The sequence below is a fragment of the Ciona intestinalis genome, unplaced genomic scaffold, assembly GCF_000224145.3.
Source record: "Ciona intestinalis unplaced genomic scaffold, KH HT000098.2, whole genome shotgun sequence".
In the NCBI taxonomy this organism is placed as follows: domain Eukaryota; kingdom Metazoa; phylum Chordata; class Ascidiacea; order Phlebobranchia; family Cionidae; genus Ciona; species Ciona intestinalis.
Genome location: NW_004190420.2, coordinates 13,112 through 27,753, shown reverse-complemented (window position 1 = coordinate 27,753; position 14,642 = coordinate 13,112). Strand labels below are relative to the sequence as shown.

The following is a 14,642-nucleotide window of genomic DNA, read 5'->3' as shown; positions in this document are numbered from 1 at the left end:
GTTAGAGAAATTTTGGCCTTTTATGTTTAGACAATATAAAAAATAATACTGCGGGGTAAGATAGGATACCGGTGTTCCGCATGGGATACGGTTTAATATTCTTTGGCTTTTGCCAAATGGGTATAGTAGGGTGGGGGGGGGACAGAACTGAGCGGAAAATGCACCTTTTTAGGTCTTCTTTTTCCGGTACTGATTTATTGATAGACGAAAAAATGTTACCATATCATTCGATAGTATTCTCACGGCCCAACAAAGTACCCTGCAAAGATGATGCTGTTGTGAAGTATTAAAGTTTGGTGTTGAAAAAACTATAGCACAATTGTTCAATGGCTAAAAAGGCATAATGGAAAAATGTACATTTTGATTCGTTTAATTTGGTAAAATTACATCTGTTGTGCGAACCCCTAAATAGCTTCTCGTGGGTTTTAATACAGTTTTTTGAATTGTTGTCAATTAATAAAGGCATGAAGTACTAATTCGTGGTATCACTAAAACCGTGATACATTTTAAGTTTTGAAATATTGTGCAATATGTGCTTGTGTCCTGTCTTCCCCCGCTCCACTATATATAAAAGACAATGACAGCATGTCCAGCCTATTAAACAGAATTCAGATTTTTTTTATTAAATAGCATTATTATCAAGATAAATTTTAATGGGAAATTCTTAGAAGCGAAATGCTCTGAGAAAGGGTTAAGAAAACTAGAACGTCATTTACAAAATCGGTACGTATTCCACATTATAAGAAACTATACTTTGCAATAGAACTCAGAATGTTAAAAATTTCATGAAATGCCTTTACTCGTGATTCAATCTGTTCAGTGTGTGGTGGGAGGCTGCGTTGCTGTTTACTCACGCTGTGACGTAACCAAAAATCAAAAAGGCACAGATTACTGTGTTACTAAATGTTCCTCGTGTGTCGAAATTTACTTGACTCCCATACGTGCCCATTAAAAGCGTTGCAAATTGCGGGAGTAAGGTCGTGAAATATACATGTCTTGCGGCCCACGACTCTTGTTAATGGCGTGTAACAGAAAACCGCCGGGTATTCGAGCGACTAATTTCGTAGGCTCCGAGCTTTGTGCTGGCCCGGACATCCCTGCTGTGTTGTCAAACGTTCAAGTTTTATTAGTCGGTACTTTATTGTGTACTTGTCGTAGCTATATGATTTTACGCTCCAGTACCCGTAGTTATAGTGAGATGTACCATGGAAAACGGAGTCGAAATTGAAGGCTGCTGTTACCTGACGACCAATTGCGCTAAATAACAGCGATCGTCGGCAAGGTAAACTCATATAAGCTCGAACTTTTACGAGTCATCTTTCTCTGATTTACAACCGATCTAATGAGAAAGTACACAGTACCGACTGCGGGATAAGTTGACAATAGCTTACTAGTTCAGATGATATATTAGGGCTTAACGGATAGCACCTCTTGCTTTATAGTTAACTACAAAAAGAAACATTAATTGTTTCGTTTAGGAAGCACCTGGCTTAACAAAACGCATCCTGTAATACGCCTTTGCGTAAATAATTTATCAGTATTCAGTTAAGCCTTTAGGTTGAAGTATATTATCGGTTGCTGACCAGGATATTAATGTCGGACGAGGTTGGAGCTTCTTCACCTCTTAGTTATTGGAACGCCCCAGAAATCCTCAGGACTTTAACAACCGAAGGTAAAAAGTTTAGTTGTAAATGTTTCCGGTCTCGCAAAATTTTGGTTGGAATTTAGTTGCGAATAGATGGGTTAAGTTTAGTTTCAATTAATACAATTGCTGAATTGTGCATAGGTAAACTTTGTTGAAAGGTTGCAGCGGTTGTCATATTTATGTTAAAAACTTAGTGTTAGTTCGTTATGAGTCTCCGTTTTCGTAGAATAACGTTAAATCATCAAGTAAACAGATTCAGATGCTTTACTTTTAGTATTAGTGGGGTTAAAGTCGGTTTCGTGCTAACACAAAGCTGTCAACGGTTCCACGTTCGACTCATCAACTGCTAATTCATCATATCGCTTATTTAAGTTAAGGGTTGGTACTGGCCTGGTGTATTCTCTAAAGAAGTGGAATTCCCTCGCACTGATTAAATATAATAAAAGAAAAATATATTTGCGGAGAAGATCTTTTCTCTTATGCCAACCCGGCCCTTACAAGTGTACGTGTGTTTGCCAACTGTCCTGAGTTCAAACACTCGTTCTAAGCACCGCTCGGATCTTCTTATTAACCAAGTTGTCATGGTAATTATTCAGTAATCTTTTAGCGCGAGAGGGCAAAGGCCGCAAAGTAAAGTTTTGGGACTGGACCTGAAATGGTACGTACGAGAAAAAAGTAAAAAAAAACATTTTATCGTTTTTTTAAGCTTACAGTAAAATGTAGCAAGTTGATCATTTTGTTTGTCAGGTTTTGTTATGTTTTTTATGTTTGTTTGTTATAGGCGTGAAAGGCGGAAATAATTTTTCGTTTTGCACGTCACTGGGTGTCTTTAACATTTTTGTATCTTGTAACATTACGATTAATACGTCATGACATGCGTCACGCCGCGGTGTCGACCGATGTGGAATTACAAATGGCAAATAATAAAATTTGTTTGTTCATGGTTGCTTACCAGTTCATATAACATTTCTATTTGCCCATCGATCCCGCAATTGACCGAAACGTATTGGTCTGTATGTATTGGTTTCTGCCGCTGGGAAATTTGACAAGGGTCAGTGCTAAATTGTTAAGCAAACATTCAATGAAAAACATGTATTAAGCAAATGGAGGTGCAAAAAATAAGTTCAATTAGTTAAGGTAGGCCTATAAGGTTCAATAAGAAACTATTTATAAAATTTAGATTGTCAGCACGTGCATTCGGCTTTATGTGTTGTATAGCACTGTGAGGAAAGATGGGACGTCTTTAGCACATATTATCAAAATATCCTGTTCGTGTTTTAAACAACTAACAACGGTCTATGAAGGTTTAAAGAAATCGGTTTACTAATTCTTGGAGTGTTTTTGTTGACTACCAGATGGGACGAGAAAATTAAATGAAAAGGTGTCCCATCTTCCCTAACCCTACTATACCTGTATGGTCGCATAGTTACTGTTATATAGCAATATTGTCTATTTTACGAGCAGTACATTCCCTTTTATTTATCAAAAAAATTCACAATCTTATACCGTATGTTTGTAGACATGTACGAGCTTGACACGCCACATATCAAGCAAATGCACGAACCGTGCCAACCAGGGCAACACCCGAAGTCCAGGGTCGCCTCAGGTCGCTTCGTTGACTGGGGGACCAAACTTTATCAGCTGCAACTTGAGTTATCGTACAAAAACAATGAAATTTCGATCTTGAAGAAGAAGTTAAGAGACAGAACCAACGAGCTGTTCCCTGGAGGAAATACTAATAAAGTAAAATTTTTGGCGATGTAACTAAATATAAATGTCAGTTGGAATTTTGCTTGTAATAATTAAATGATTAATTTCGTGCAAGATTGGATAAAGGTGTATTTGCGACATAGTCAATCTTAGCATATATGCTAACTACTATATACCCAGTCAATTCACATATGTTTACCTATATGCGGTGTAGATATAAAGAAGCGGTATGTGTAAATATAGGTTTAAATTGACCACATATATATATACGTAATGGTATCTCAAACCATTTATTTTGTTTGCAGAAATCCGTAGTCACCACACTGAGAACAAAATGCGATACTTTGGAACGAAAACTTCAAATGAAAAACCAAGAGTTAAAATTTGAACAAAACAGGTTAGAATACGTAAACAATTAAAATCATAAACCCAAGTCCTTGCTTTCTGTCATCGCCTTACAAACACATTTCTTTACTATTTGTAGATCAGTCAGCGTGTCTCGAGAACTAGCAAAAGTGAAAAAGGAGTACAACGTAAGTAATTGATTGGTGTTATTGTGGGAAAGATGAGATTACGGTGGCAAATGAAATCTAAAATTCCTGATTATTTTTAACAATTAACAACATTATTTTAAATTTGTGAAGAAACGGTTATAAACATTTATTTAATGTTTTTTTACCACCAAATTGGACGCGAAAAAAACAATGAAAACATGTCCCATCTTACCCCACGCTACTATATGCAACTTAGCTTAATAAGTGTAATTGTTTTAGGAGCTCCGTCGGGAGAAACGAAGCAATAACAAAGCAGTGCAGACATTGTCGACCACCAGCAAATCTGTCCAAGCAAAACATAGGTGCAGTGTATAAACTTACGTTTGTATAAGTATCCCTGCTCGGACTCTACCTTCATAAGTTATTTATACAGCGCACCGGTCGCCAAGACGCGCAACATTATGACGCAATGTTCTTACGTTTCCGTGAAGCCAATGACGTCATCAAAGGCGAGCGTGTCGGTCGCACAAACTAACAAAACCAATGGTTCTCTGCAGTTACAGGTAAGTTTGTGTTGGCAACATTAACCGAATATTTGTTATTGCAAAGGTTGAATTTTTTGAGAATAAAAGATAATCCGTATTTGCTAAAGCGCCTTCGCCTCTTTTAACACATAATTTTGAATTTGTCCACTTTGCATTATTCGTGCTGCAAAGACCGTTTAATCCGGTTGATTATACGTGGTAAATGCATAGGTTCCCGGAACCCAGTGTTAAATCAGTTTGACTTCATTCGGCATGCTTCCTTTTAATCTGTGCCAATTCTCTCCCCTTGTCCATTCTTCTTCCTAAACTTGTTATGTAACCGTGAACATTAGATGACGTGCGATGCGAATGGGGAGCAGCAAGGCGCTATACAACGAACTCAAGTTACAGTCGCCCAACAAGCAATAAAGCAAGCAGACCAACTTCGATCCGGATCATCGGATTCGCCGCAAATGCGTCACCGGCAACAGGTGGGTCTTCTTTGCGCCGTAGATTGCCGCTTGCGGTTTCTTTTGCTGGAGCCGGGTATATGTGAGATCTGAAACGACGGACAGGTGTAAATACCACAGTGAGTGATTACCGGCGTTTAACCCAAAGTGTCTGCAATTACGCGCCTTTACACCAAGCACCGCACCCATACATCTATGTCTAGAAGGATAATATTAGAACAAAAAGAAAGCGTCGCACCGCGCTTTAATTCTACTTTACATCAGAGTAAAACAGAGCAGTGTCGAAATAATTCATTTATTGGTTTATATATAGTACTGTGGGAGAAGATGGGACACCTTTAGCACATAATATCCAAATATCCTGATCGAGTTTTAAACAATTAACAACGCTCTCTATGGGAGTTGTGAGAGTACGGTTGTATAATCTTTTGAATGTTCTTTGTTTACTACCAAATGGAACGAGAAAATAGAATGAAAAGGTGTCCCATCTTCTCCCACCCTACTCTACGAACCAATATACGAATGTACCTTATTTACCCTCGCGTGGCAGGGCAACGACCCTCGTTATAACACGGATGTTGATACACCACATATATTCACTTATTGTTTCCAAGTATGCAACTTTGTGGCTAAATATTATTCCAACTTTTTATATATGATTTTTGTGTATGGCTTACAGTGGCTATACAACAATGGTGACAGCGACAAGCCTCGAACCCATATGCCCGGTATAGAGGCGAGCGCTCTATATAACCACCACGCATATATATAACAACCAAATTAAACAATTGATGTGCATTTTTATATATTTAACACATTTGTATTTAACAGCACGTAGTTCCAATGTCACCCGAATTCGCACCAGCTGTGGTTTTGTCATCTACTCCATCACGTGACAACTCACCCCAATACGTCACAGAAGTCAACATAAACGAAGAACCAAAGTCAAGAGACGGAGAACCTTTGCAAATGTCGTTTTCACAGGTATATATCTCGGAAATTATATCTACCATGTTGGATTCACTTTGAAGTACGATTATTAAAAACAAGGCAACTTTATTATACAAGTACGCGACATATTTTTAATAATTAATCTTATAATTTACGATGTTTGCTCTTCGCGAGGGTTACCACAAAGAGTTTGATGATGCAGCGAAAAAATTGCACAGCAGATTTTAAAGGGTATAAATAAAACACGATTACGCCTGTATAAAGTGGCGAAATCAAAATATTTTTAAGTTACCAATACGTATATTTAGCAAGATTGGGGAAGATTGGACCCTTTATAGCACATAATATCTAAATATTTGTTTTAAATAATTAATAATGGTATATGGTAGTCGAGAGAATATGGTTATAAAATTCGCTGAACGTTATTTGTTTATTACCAAATGGGACAAAAAAGGAGCAAAAAGGTGTTTCATTTCCCCCCACCACAATATAAGTATTGTACATTTTTTCCGTAGGAATTTAGCGACGGTGGTGTGAAAACTTATGTTCATTCGAACAAGAACTTCGCCATCACAGAAAGTCCTTACGCAACGAGAACACAATCTGCAGCACCTGTGATGGAAAAGCTTTCAGCGTCTGACAGTGGGGTGTTCACAGATGGATATTCACCCGACCACATGCGTAGAACAACACCATACCCACCTGCAACGGCACCTCCAACATATTCCCCGGTTAGTTTACAGTAATGAGAATTAATGCGAATGTACATAGCCTACTCAATACTGTATTGAGTTTAGGCTATGGAATGTATAGAACATAGTATGGTATAGGGTGGGGAAGACAGGACACCTTTAGCACATAATATCCAAATAGCCAGATCGTCTTTCAAACAATTAATAACGATCTATGGGAGTCGTTGGGATACGGTTTTATAATTCATTGAGTGTTTTTATTTACTACCAAATAGAATGAGAAAAAAAGAATAAAACGGTGTACTGTCTTTCCCCATCCTACTATATATTCGTTCTAAGTGTTGTAAGGCTTCCTTTTTATGGGCTGTAAGTTGTTTCCCGTGGATGGGCTACCTTAAAATTTTTAAAAATTGCAATTTTGGTAAGAACGGAAAACCACTACTAGAATTTTTTAAATTAATTAAAAAATTTATGTAACATACATATAATGCAACAAACCTATAAAAGTACCCATATTTTCGTGTATAGCTATTGAGAGGTTACAACCAGCCACAACTGCGTACGGAAAGAACATTCGAACGATCTGTGCCGTACTACATGAACAACGATCTTCACAAATCTGACCTCGGGTCCCCTTCGTCCTCCCGCACCCTTTCCAAACCAAGGAATCCATCTGCCCAGTCTTTCCACGACAGTTTTATCGCTTCTTCTCCGCGGAATGTCTTTTATCCCGGCACCTGCTACGAGGATCCAACGCACGGGGGAAAGATACCTTATTATTTGTTCCGAAGAGAGGCGGGAAGTGACGGGATGAAAAGAGGAGACAAACCGATATACGTTCACACATCTGAGATTAGTTTATGTAGATAAATTTAAAAAGTATAGAGTGTTGATACCAGATAAAGATTATGATTTATTACACTAAATGAAAGTAAATCTAGCAGTGTTTCCCGATATTTTAGGCTTGTACTTCTATAACCTCCGTTAACTGAAATATTCATATTCGATGTATTATGTTTGGAAACACTACTATATTTGGTTACGTTGTTCCTATTAATTTTTCTCTAGCATTGATAATAAGCATTTTGCTAGAGTCTAAATAGAGATTATAAAAGGTTACTTAATTGCCTTTCTCAAAAAGTTTCGGTAAAACTTCCTAGACCATATTTTACACGTTCAATTCTTAGCTAGATGTAACTTCACCGAACGCCTATTAACGTTGTACATTGAATGGTAGATTGATATAGTCATATACAGCGTTATGCAATTCTTTAAAATGCTGCAGTAACTTAGGCTTATGCACGTAATGCTTGTAGTTTTTGTTTTTCTTATTTCGCCGACACAGGAATTCTGTTATACCGAGCCATTTGTTTTAGTGTATCTGTACTTACTTCGCTGTGGATTTTGTTTTTAATTTTTTCGCTATGTAGCAGTGCCATTAGTTTATATTTAATTAATAGTTGAGTGAAAGTGTAGAAAGGGGTTTAACTTAAAGAACGTCGTTTTAAATAAGCTGTGATTTATTTTCTGTTATCTGTTCAATTTAATCGCAATAGATTCTTCATTTCAAGCAGCTCAGCTTGTTGTTGTTGTGTTTCAGTTATTTTCGCAGCAATTCAACTTGCGGTTGTGGATTCTTTCCAAGCAGGCGACGCCGCCGATAAATTTGACTGTGCAAGTTTGGAGAATGGTGGGGTCGACTATATATAGGAAAGCAACTGTTTTTGTTCGCAATTGGCTGTGAAATATAAAAATAAATACTCGACCTCTGTGGGGTGGAATGCATATTTCCGGGATAGTTTTAAAACATTTTTTAGAACCTTAAAGGGGAGCGTTGACGTCTTCCGGGCTGGTGTAACCGATTACTCGGTGTTTTTAAAACATTAGCAATTAAACAGTGTAACTTAGTTTAGTCTTTTGGGTAGTCTTACATGGTTGAATTCTCCACTATAGGCGACTGTAGGTGGAGGTTCGATTCGCAGCTGCGTTTAGACGACTCATTTAACAGCGCTGCTGGTCTGTCAGGTTCGTCTGCTTAACTTTGAAATGCTTGGGCGTTGCGATAGCAGCCCGGGGTTTCAACAGCAGTCAGTGTACATGTGTAAAGATAAGGCCACGCTCTTCCGCTTTGTCACGTCTCGCCGACGAATCAAGGATGTGCTTGGGGGGTGGGGACACTTCGTGCGACCGGCGGATGCAGTGCTAAAAGCTACTTGTGGGAAATGAGCCGTGGGCGTTGGAGTATCGCGTATAAATTGTACAAGTTAGGTCGTGGGAACATTCAAGGCGATGTAGCGCCAGATATTTTCAGTTCAGTCGCCGTCTGCTTCTGCGCATGTACGGTTGTTGTCTTTATCGAAGCGAAAGTTTCAAGTGAGATTTACTGCTGTGCGGGTGATATTGCACACCAAGGGTATAAACATAGAACTGGGAGTTCATTAATTTCATAGCACAAGTTCGAGAAAGGTTAAGCATGAGCGAAAAGCTTACAGTGTACAGAACTTAGAAATCGCTTCGTCATTTAGTTAAAATGGAGAATCTGTAGATTTGTCATACCGGTGTAATGTGCGACTCACTGTGGGTGGTAACCGTAATTGATATAGTAGGGTAGGAGAGATGGGACACCTTTTCGTTCTATTTTCTCATCTCCTTTGATAGTAAACAAAAACTTTCAAAGAATTATTAAACCGTATCCTTACGACTTTCATATACCATTGATTATTGTTTAAAGCACGATCAGAATATTTGGATATTATGTGGTAAAAGTGTTCCATTTTTCCCTACAGAACTATATTACTGCGACCAAAGTTAGTAGAGACCGTTAAATTCAGGCTGGTCGCAGCGGCCAGAACGTACTATGTTTTGTCGAAATATGCCTGGTAATGTTCGTAGAAAATAATTGATATTAAATAAACACAACGATTGTGAAATCCAAAACATCATTCACGAACCATTACCCATTGTGGTTACATCTTCAGTTGCTTTGTTCGTCGGCGGAATGTTTTGTTTACATTTCCTTTTTTTCGTACTGAAAAGTTTGTGAAGGCTACTCAGTGCGTTTTTCGTCGCAGTTGGTAGAATCCTCTTTTAAACAGCAGCGTATATAAGAAATGCATGTGTTATAGTCAGAGGGGTGAGAAACAAGGCGAGCAGTGTCTACTTATTGCTCCAAAATGCAAAGTCCGTATTTTCAAATTGAACTGCTTTACCAATTCCTTCGTATAAACTAAAAGAATAAAGTAGAGGTGAATGATTTTTGACGTTTAAATTCAAGCCTCTAATTGGAGTCATAAACCGCACACTATCCAGCGGAAAATCCTGTGCTAATCGTGTTTATTTTGCAAAAATTGACAGCCGTATGCTCGCCCGTGGCAGGTGATTTAAATCGCGCTGGGCGGTCATCGTGTTAACAGATAGCGGTTGTGGTAAGTGTAGGGTTTCAGGGGTTTATTACTCGGTGCTGCAATGACTGCATATTAGTCCGTGCGCCCCAGGAGAAAGCAACGGAAAAGGGGTCAGCTGCTTTTTTGAATGCGACACCATAAGTTGTGAGCTACGCTCGGTATACCGGAACGGCAGGTTTAGTTTGTGCAATGAACCTATAACAGGAAAAAGATTTTACCGGTACTTTTAATCAGTGCGTACCCGGCGTGTAAATTTGGACTTTTGCTAATTTTCCATATTTTGAGGGGTTTTGAAGTGCAAGTTTTTTCTTTTCGGAAAGTTTGTTTGCTGTTTAGTTTTGTATTTTAAATGGTCTCATTTAAAATAAAGGTATAGTATATGGGTATAATTCCGAAGTGTATAGTTATGATATAGTAGGGTGGGGTAAGATGGGACACCTTTAGCACCTAATATTCAAATATCCTGATTAAGTTTTAAACAATAAACAACGGTTTATGAAAGTCGTGAGGATATGGTTTTATAATTCTTCGAAAGTTCTTTGTTTACTGCCAAATGGAACGAGAAAATAGAATGAAAAGGTGTCCCATCTTCCCCCACCCTAGTGTATCTACAAAGTCACAACTTTCTTTTGAGTTTCGCGTGTATCACACACATCCGCGGTGAGAAAGATTATGCTGTCGTATAGTCGTTATCAAAAAAATAGCTGCATACTCTCCGAACCAGCAAGCTTAAGGTGTTTTAATCGTCGTAAGCTTTAAAATTACGTGTTTTGTTCGGTTTCTGGGGCGCAGGTTCCAGTAACCGATACTTAACCGACTACAAATTTTGTTTAATTGGCTACAAAAGCGTTAAGAGCATGGGAAACATGAGCTCAAGTTGCGATCAATTGCCTCAAACCGGAATGGACCGGTTTTATCCTGCCAACTTTGCAAGGTGTGAAGTGCCATGTATTGCCAAGTTCATAATATTTGAAAACTATGATGTAATGTCGGTATAATTGCTTGTGAAGTTAAAGATTGTAAACTCGTGTTTTGTTTTTACAGCTGTTTATTAGAGCAACTAATGTTTTCGCAATGTTCGGTTAAACACTTATGAGTATGCCGAGTTTTGGGAATCTTAGTAAGTTTGCTCTTGTTGCTGCATTCTGCACTCTCTGCCTTTGGGAAGCAGGGGTATCGCAGTCGCGTTCAAGGAACCGGTTTCGATTTTCCGGTTATGAAAGAAATTATGTCTCGGGGGTAAGCAGAAGTGGCGGAAGGCGAGCAGGAAAACGACCTGTACATCGTGCCCATCAGATATCCATTGGCAGTCTTGTTAAATCTCCTCTTCCTACATACAGGAGTGTACCTGGTAAGTTTGCTTTGGTCAAATGTTATAAAAATACGTGAGCGGCGTCATTGCAACTGCCCGCTATCACTCAATTAACTCCGGGGTTGCTAACCCTCTTTGCTGCTAAGCCCCTTGAGAACGGCTTAAAATAAATTAAAATGTTTAAAAAGTTTCTGGCCGTTCTAAATCAATAACCGCAGCGAAAATGCGATAAAATCTATTTTAACTTTGTTTTACTTGCGCGGCATACCTACATGGGGTCGCTGATATTTTAACGGAAAATGACCGGCTGGTATTTTAGGTCTTGGGGGTTCACTGTGGCTTATAGTGATACAAATTTCAGCTCTTTTAGCTTGAAATTGACAAGTGTATAGACCCAAGGAGATAACTGAGATAGATCACTGTTTCCCGAACAAACAAGGAGAGGCGTTAATAAAATACACTGAATTACTGAACCATTACCGTGTGGTTAACCTTGTATACGGTGCGGATGCACAGTTCGGCTTCTATGGTTGCAAATTACTTATTTTCTTTTCACGGTCTGCTGAGTTAATTTTGGTGACAGAATCCACTGTTGCAAAACTAAATAAACATTTTCTCCGCATTTTTTTAGTTTTTATATAACTAAGCGAGAGGGAGACGAGAAATCTATGTTTTATCTTTAACACGTGACCATAAATTCTCCCACGCGATTCAGTAATTGCCATTTCAAAAATACGAGCAGTTCGCTTGTTGAGGTTTCCGCACTTCGTTACCGACGTTTCATATTTCATTCCAGCTTGTAACAAAGGTCAAGCTCAGTTATGACATGACATGTTGGGCGTGGCATTATCACGCCCATATTATAAACAAATTTACTAAATGCAGATATATTTTACGTACTGTAGTTTTGTTGTATTTGAAAAAAATCACACCTAGTTTAAAGCAAATCACTTTTACTTTTGTTATCTTTCAAATACAGTTCTCGCGTTATTCAAAGTTGCACTTATGGATCGTTATGGTATTGAGTAACAGTACAATCATAAGACCCCCGGATTGCCGATATGTGACAAGCAGCATTTATGTATTAGCCCCAGACAACAGGGACAACAGGGCCCTTCCATTAGGAGATTTTGATAGCGGAAGAAATATTTTTACCCCCAAAGTTCCACCTTAGCACCAAATCCCATTGATAATGTGTGGTATATATGTTTGAACGTGTGTGTTACAAACGAAGCGGGTCCTTATTCTTGTTTAGTGTTTTCCTCAGTTGATCACATTATTAATCCCGCAGAAATACCGCCACCTAAAGCAATGTACTTTTTACAATATCCACGAAACGGAACGGTAATTGTAAAATGGAGAACCTCTCCAAACCCGAAGTACTTGGTCGACACTTTCCATATAGAGGTTTGTCCTAACCCTCCTTCTAACCAGAGGTAAGTAAATGTGATTTTTTAAACACATAATATCATAACATATATTATCAACATGGTTATTATTATTCCCTAAAAGTAATTCGATGAATTTAATTCCCTCTGTAGTTTTAATAGGAACCACTTTTACGTATATATAGTAGGGTAGGGGAAGATGAGACACGTTAGTTCTAACTTTTTGTCCCATTTGGTAGTAAACAAATAACAATCAAAGATTTCTAAAACCGTACCCTCACGACTTCAATATAGACAGTTTAGGATATTTGGAATATTATGTGCCAAAGGTGTCCCGTCTTTCCCCACCCTACTACATACGTACCTAATTGTTATGTATGACACCGCCATACGTCGTATCTTTTCCTTTTAAAGAAAATAGACCATTTTAAGACGAAATGTATCACAATTATGTTTAAGATAGATTGTTTTTGTTATCAGTAAAATCGACATAACTGTTCCATCAACGGCAAGAAGTTACGCTTTGACACAACTGACTGCAGGCAAAGCATATTATGTGTTGATATATGCGAGTCAGGGACGCTACAAGAGCGATTCTATTTCTAAGTTACTTGTTATGGGTAAGTTGCCTAGTGGTAGAGGAGAGTCGTATGTTCGTCCGTTAAGTGGCGGTAATGAGCGGAGTTTTAAATCTCTCTGGACAGAGTTTAATTTAGACAAATATTCACATGTTAGAGCTGTCTTAGTTATTTTATAGTTTAAAGGTAGGCATTCATAGAAACCTGTGTGAAAAAGTTAACAAGCGTTTATGACGTGAGAACATAACGTGACGTCATTGTTGACCTTTCCGTTTCGTATACAGCCCGTTGTTTTGGGCAATTCGTCTTTATTTGTGGTGCATCCGCATAATTAAAGCGATGGCGACATTTTTTCTGTCTACATATTCACATACATACACACGTAGTTGGCAGACTCGATAATTTATGAGAATCTTACTTATCCGTGACGTTACAAGATGGTGGTTCAAATAACCCGTCTCACCCGCGGCCTTGTTGGCTTTAGTTGAGTTCCTCAATGCGTTATGTTTATGCAACAGCAAGGTTGAGATGCAGATAATGCACTTTGTTGTCGCAGAATTGCGTCATCGAATCATATGGGATGTTGGATCCCCTCCAGGTCGCACGGCCTCGCGCTCTTTGCGGTCAAATGACCGTCACGGTTCGCTTCGTATTGCTATTTTAACCTTTTATGATTAATAAAGATAGACGACTGCTGTCTGTGAGAACATTGTCCCGCAACGAATTGTTGGTTTTAAAACTATAAATCTAACATTTCAAGGTCCATCGACAATTGAAGTGCATGAACTTTTCTAAAATGTCGAAGTTTATGGTTTGTTGCTAAAACTGCTAGAAACGGCAAAATTGCGTCCGCTTGCCAGCTAGTGCTTGAGTCAGTGTTGGTAAAGCTGTGTCTACCACACGCACTCGACAGAACTTCCGCTTACGATGCTACAAAGCTTCAGATCCAATCTGCGCCTTAGCCGCTATCGCTTCAGATTCCGCACGAGATTGTTTCGAGTGACGCATCTGCTTCGTGATCTGGATGTAATTAGTAGGCAATGCAAAGAGACAAGGGTGATTTGTAAGAGTATATGTTCCCGTTGAGAAAGAGATATAGCATAACATACTGATTGCAGGACGCGCGAGTCGTTTGTTTGGGACATCTCACCACAGCAGTAAGCGGTCGCGCCACTCTTCCAAGGCGAAGGATATTGATTTTGTTAAAGATAATATCTTACAGGTTATCTGATCGTTTCCAGGGTGGCAAATTATACGTTCTTTTGTTTCAACTGATGCGAAACCCGGTTTTTTGAATTCTATTAGATTTTTTTGACAGTTTTCCCCAAATCTTGCGAAAATGCAATGCACGATTGCTATACGACATTTGCAGTGTTTGCCGCTGATTAGCCGAGTTTATAAGTGACAGGAACTATAGACTAGACTTTGAAATAATTCGTCTGTTGTGCGAAATCTCTTGGTTTGTTTAGAGTGC

At 38.7% G+C, this 14,642-nt stretch overlaps 1 protein-coding gene across 6 annotated transcripts; it reads left to right on the top strand.

The window, feature by feature from the left end:
• Positions 1 to 919: 919 nt before the first annotated feature.
• Positions 920 to 7,627, top strand: LOC100179290. Of its 6 annotated transcripts, none has more exons than XM_026838563.1 (10): positions 920 to 1,282; positions 3,165 to 3,388; positions 3,661 to 3,752; positions 3,840 to 3,888; positions 4,129 to 4,211; positions 4,283 to 4,412; positions 4,727 to 4,864; positions 5,675 to 5,827; positions 6,310 to 6,525; positions 7,015 to 7,627. In XM_026838563.1, the coding sequence occupies exons 2-10, from the start codon at positions 3,167 to 3,169 to the stop codon at positions 7,354 to 7,356; spliced, it is 1,425 nt and encodes a 474-aa protein (XP_026694364.1). In that variant the 5' UTR covers positions 920 to 1,282; positions 3,165 to 3,166; the 3' UTR covers positions 7,357 to 7,627. The 6 variants fall into 6 exon arrangements, with proteins under 6 accessions (XP_026694364.1, XP_002125823.2, XP_026694361.1 ...); XM_002125787.3 differs by lacking the exon at positions 920 to 1,282 and adding an exon at positions 1,369 to 1,672; XM_026838560.1 differs by lacking the exon at positions 920 to 1,282 and adding an exon at positions 2,224 to 2,303.
• Positions 7,628 to 14,642: the final 7,015 nt, after the last annotated feature.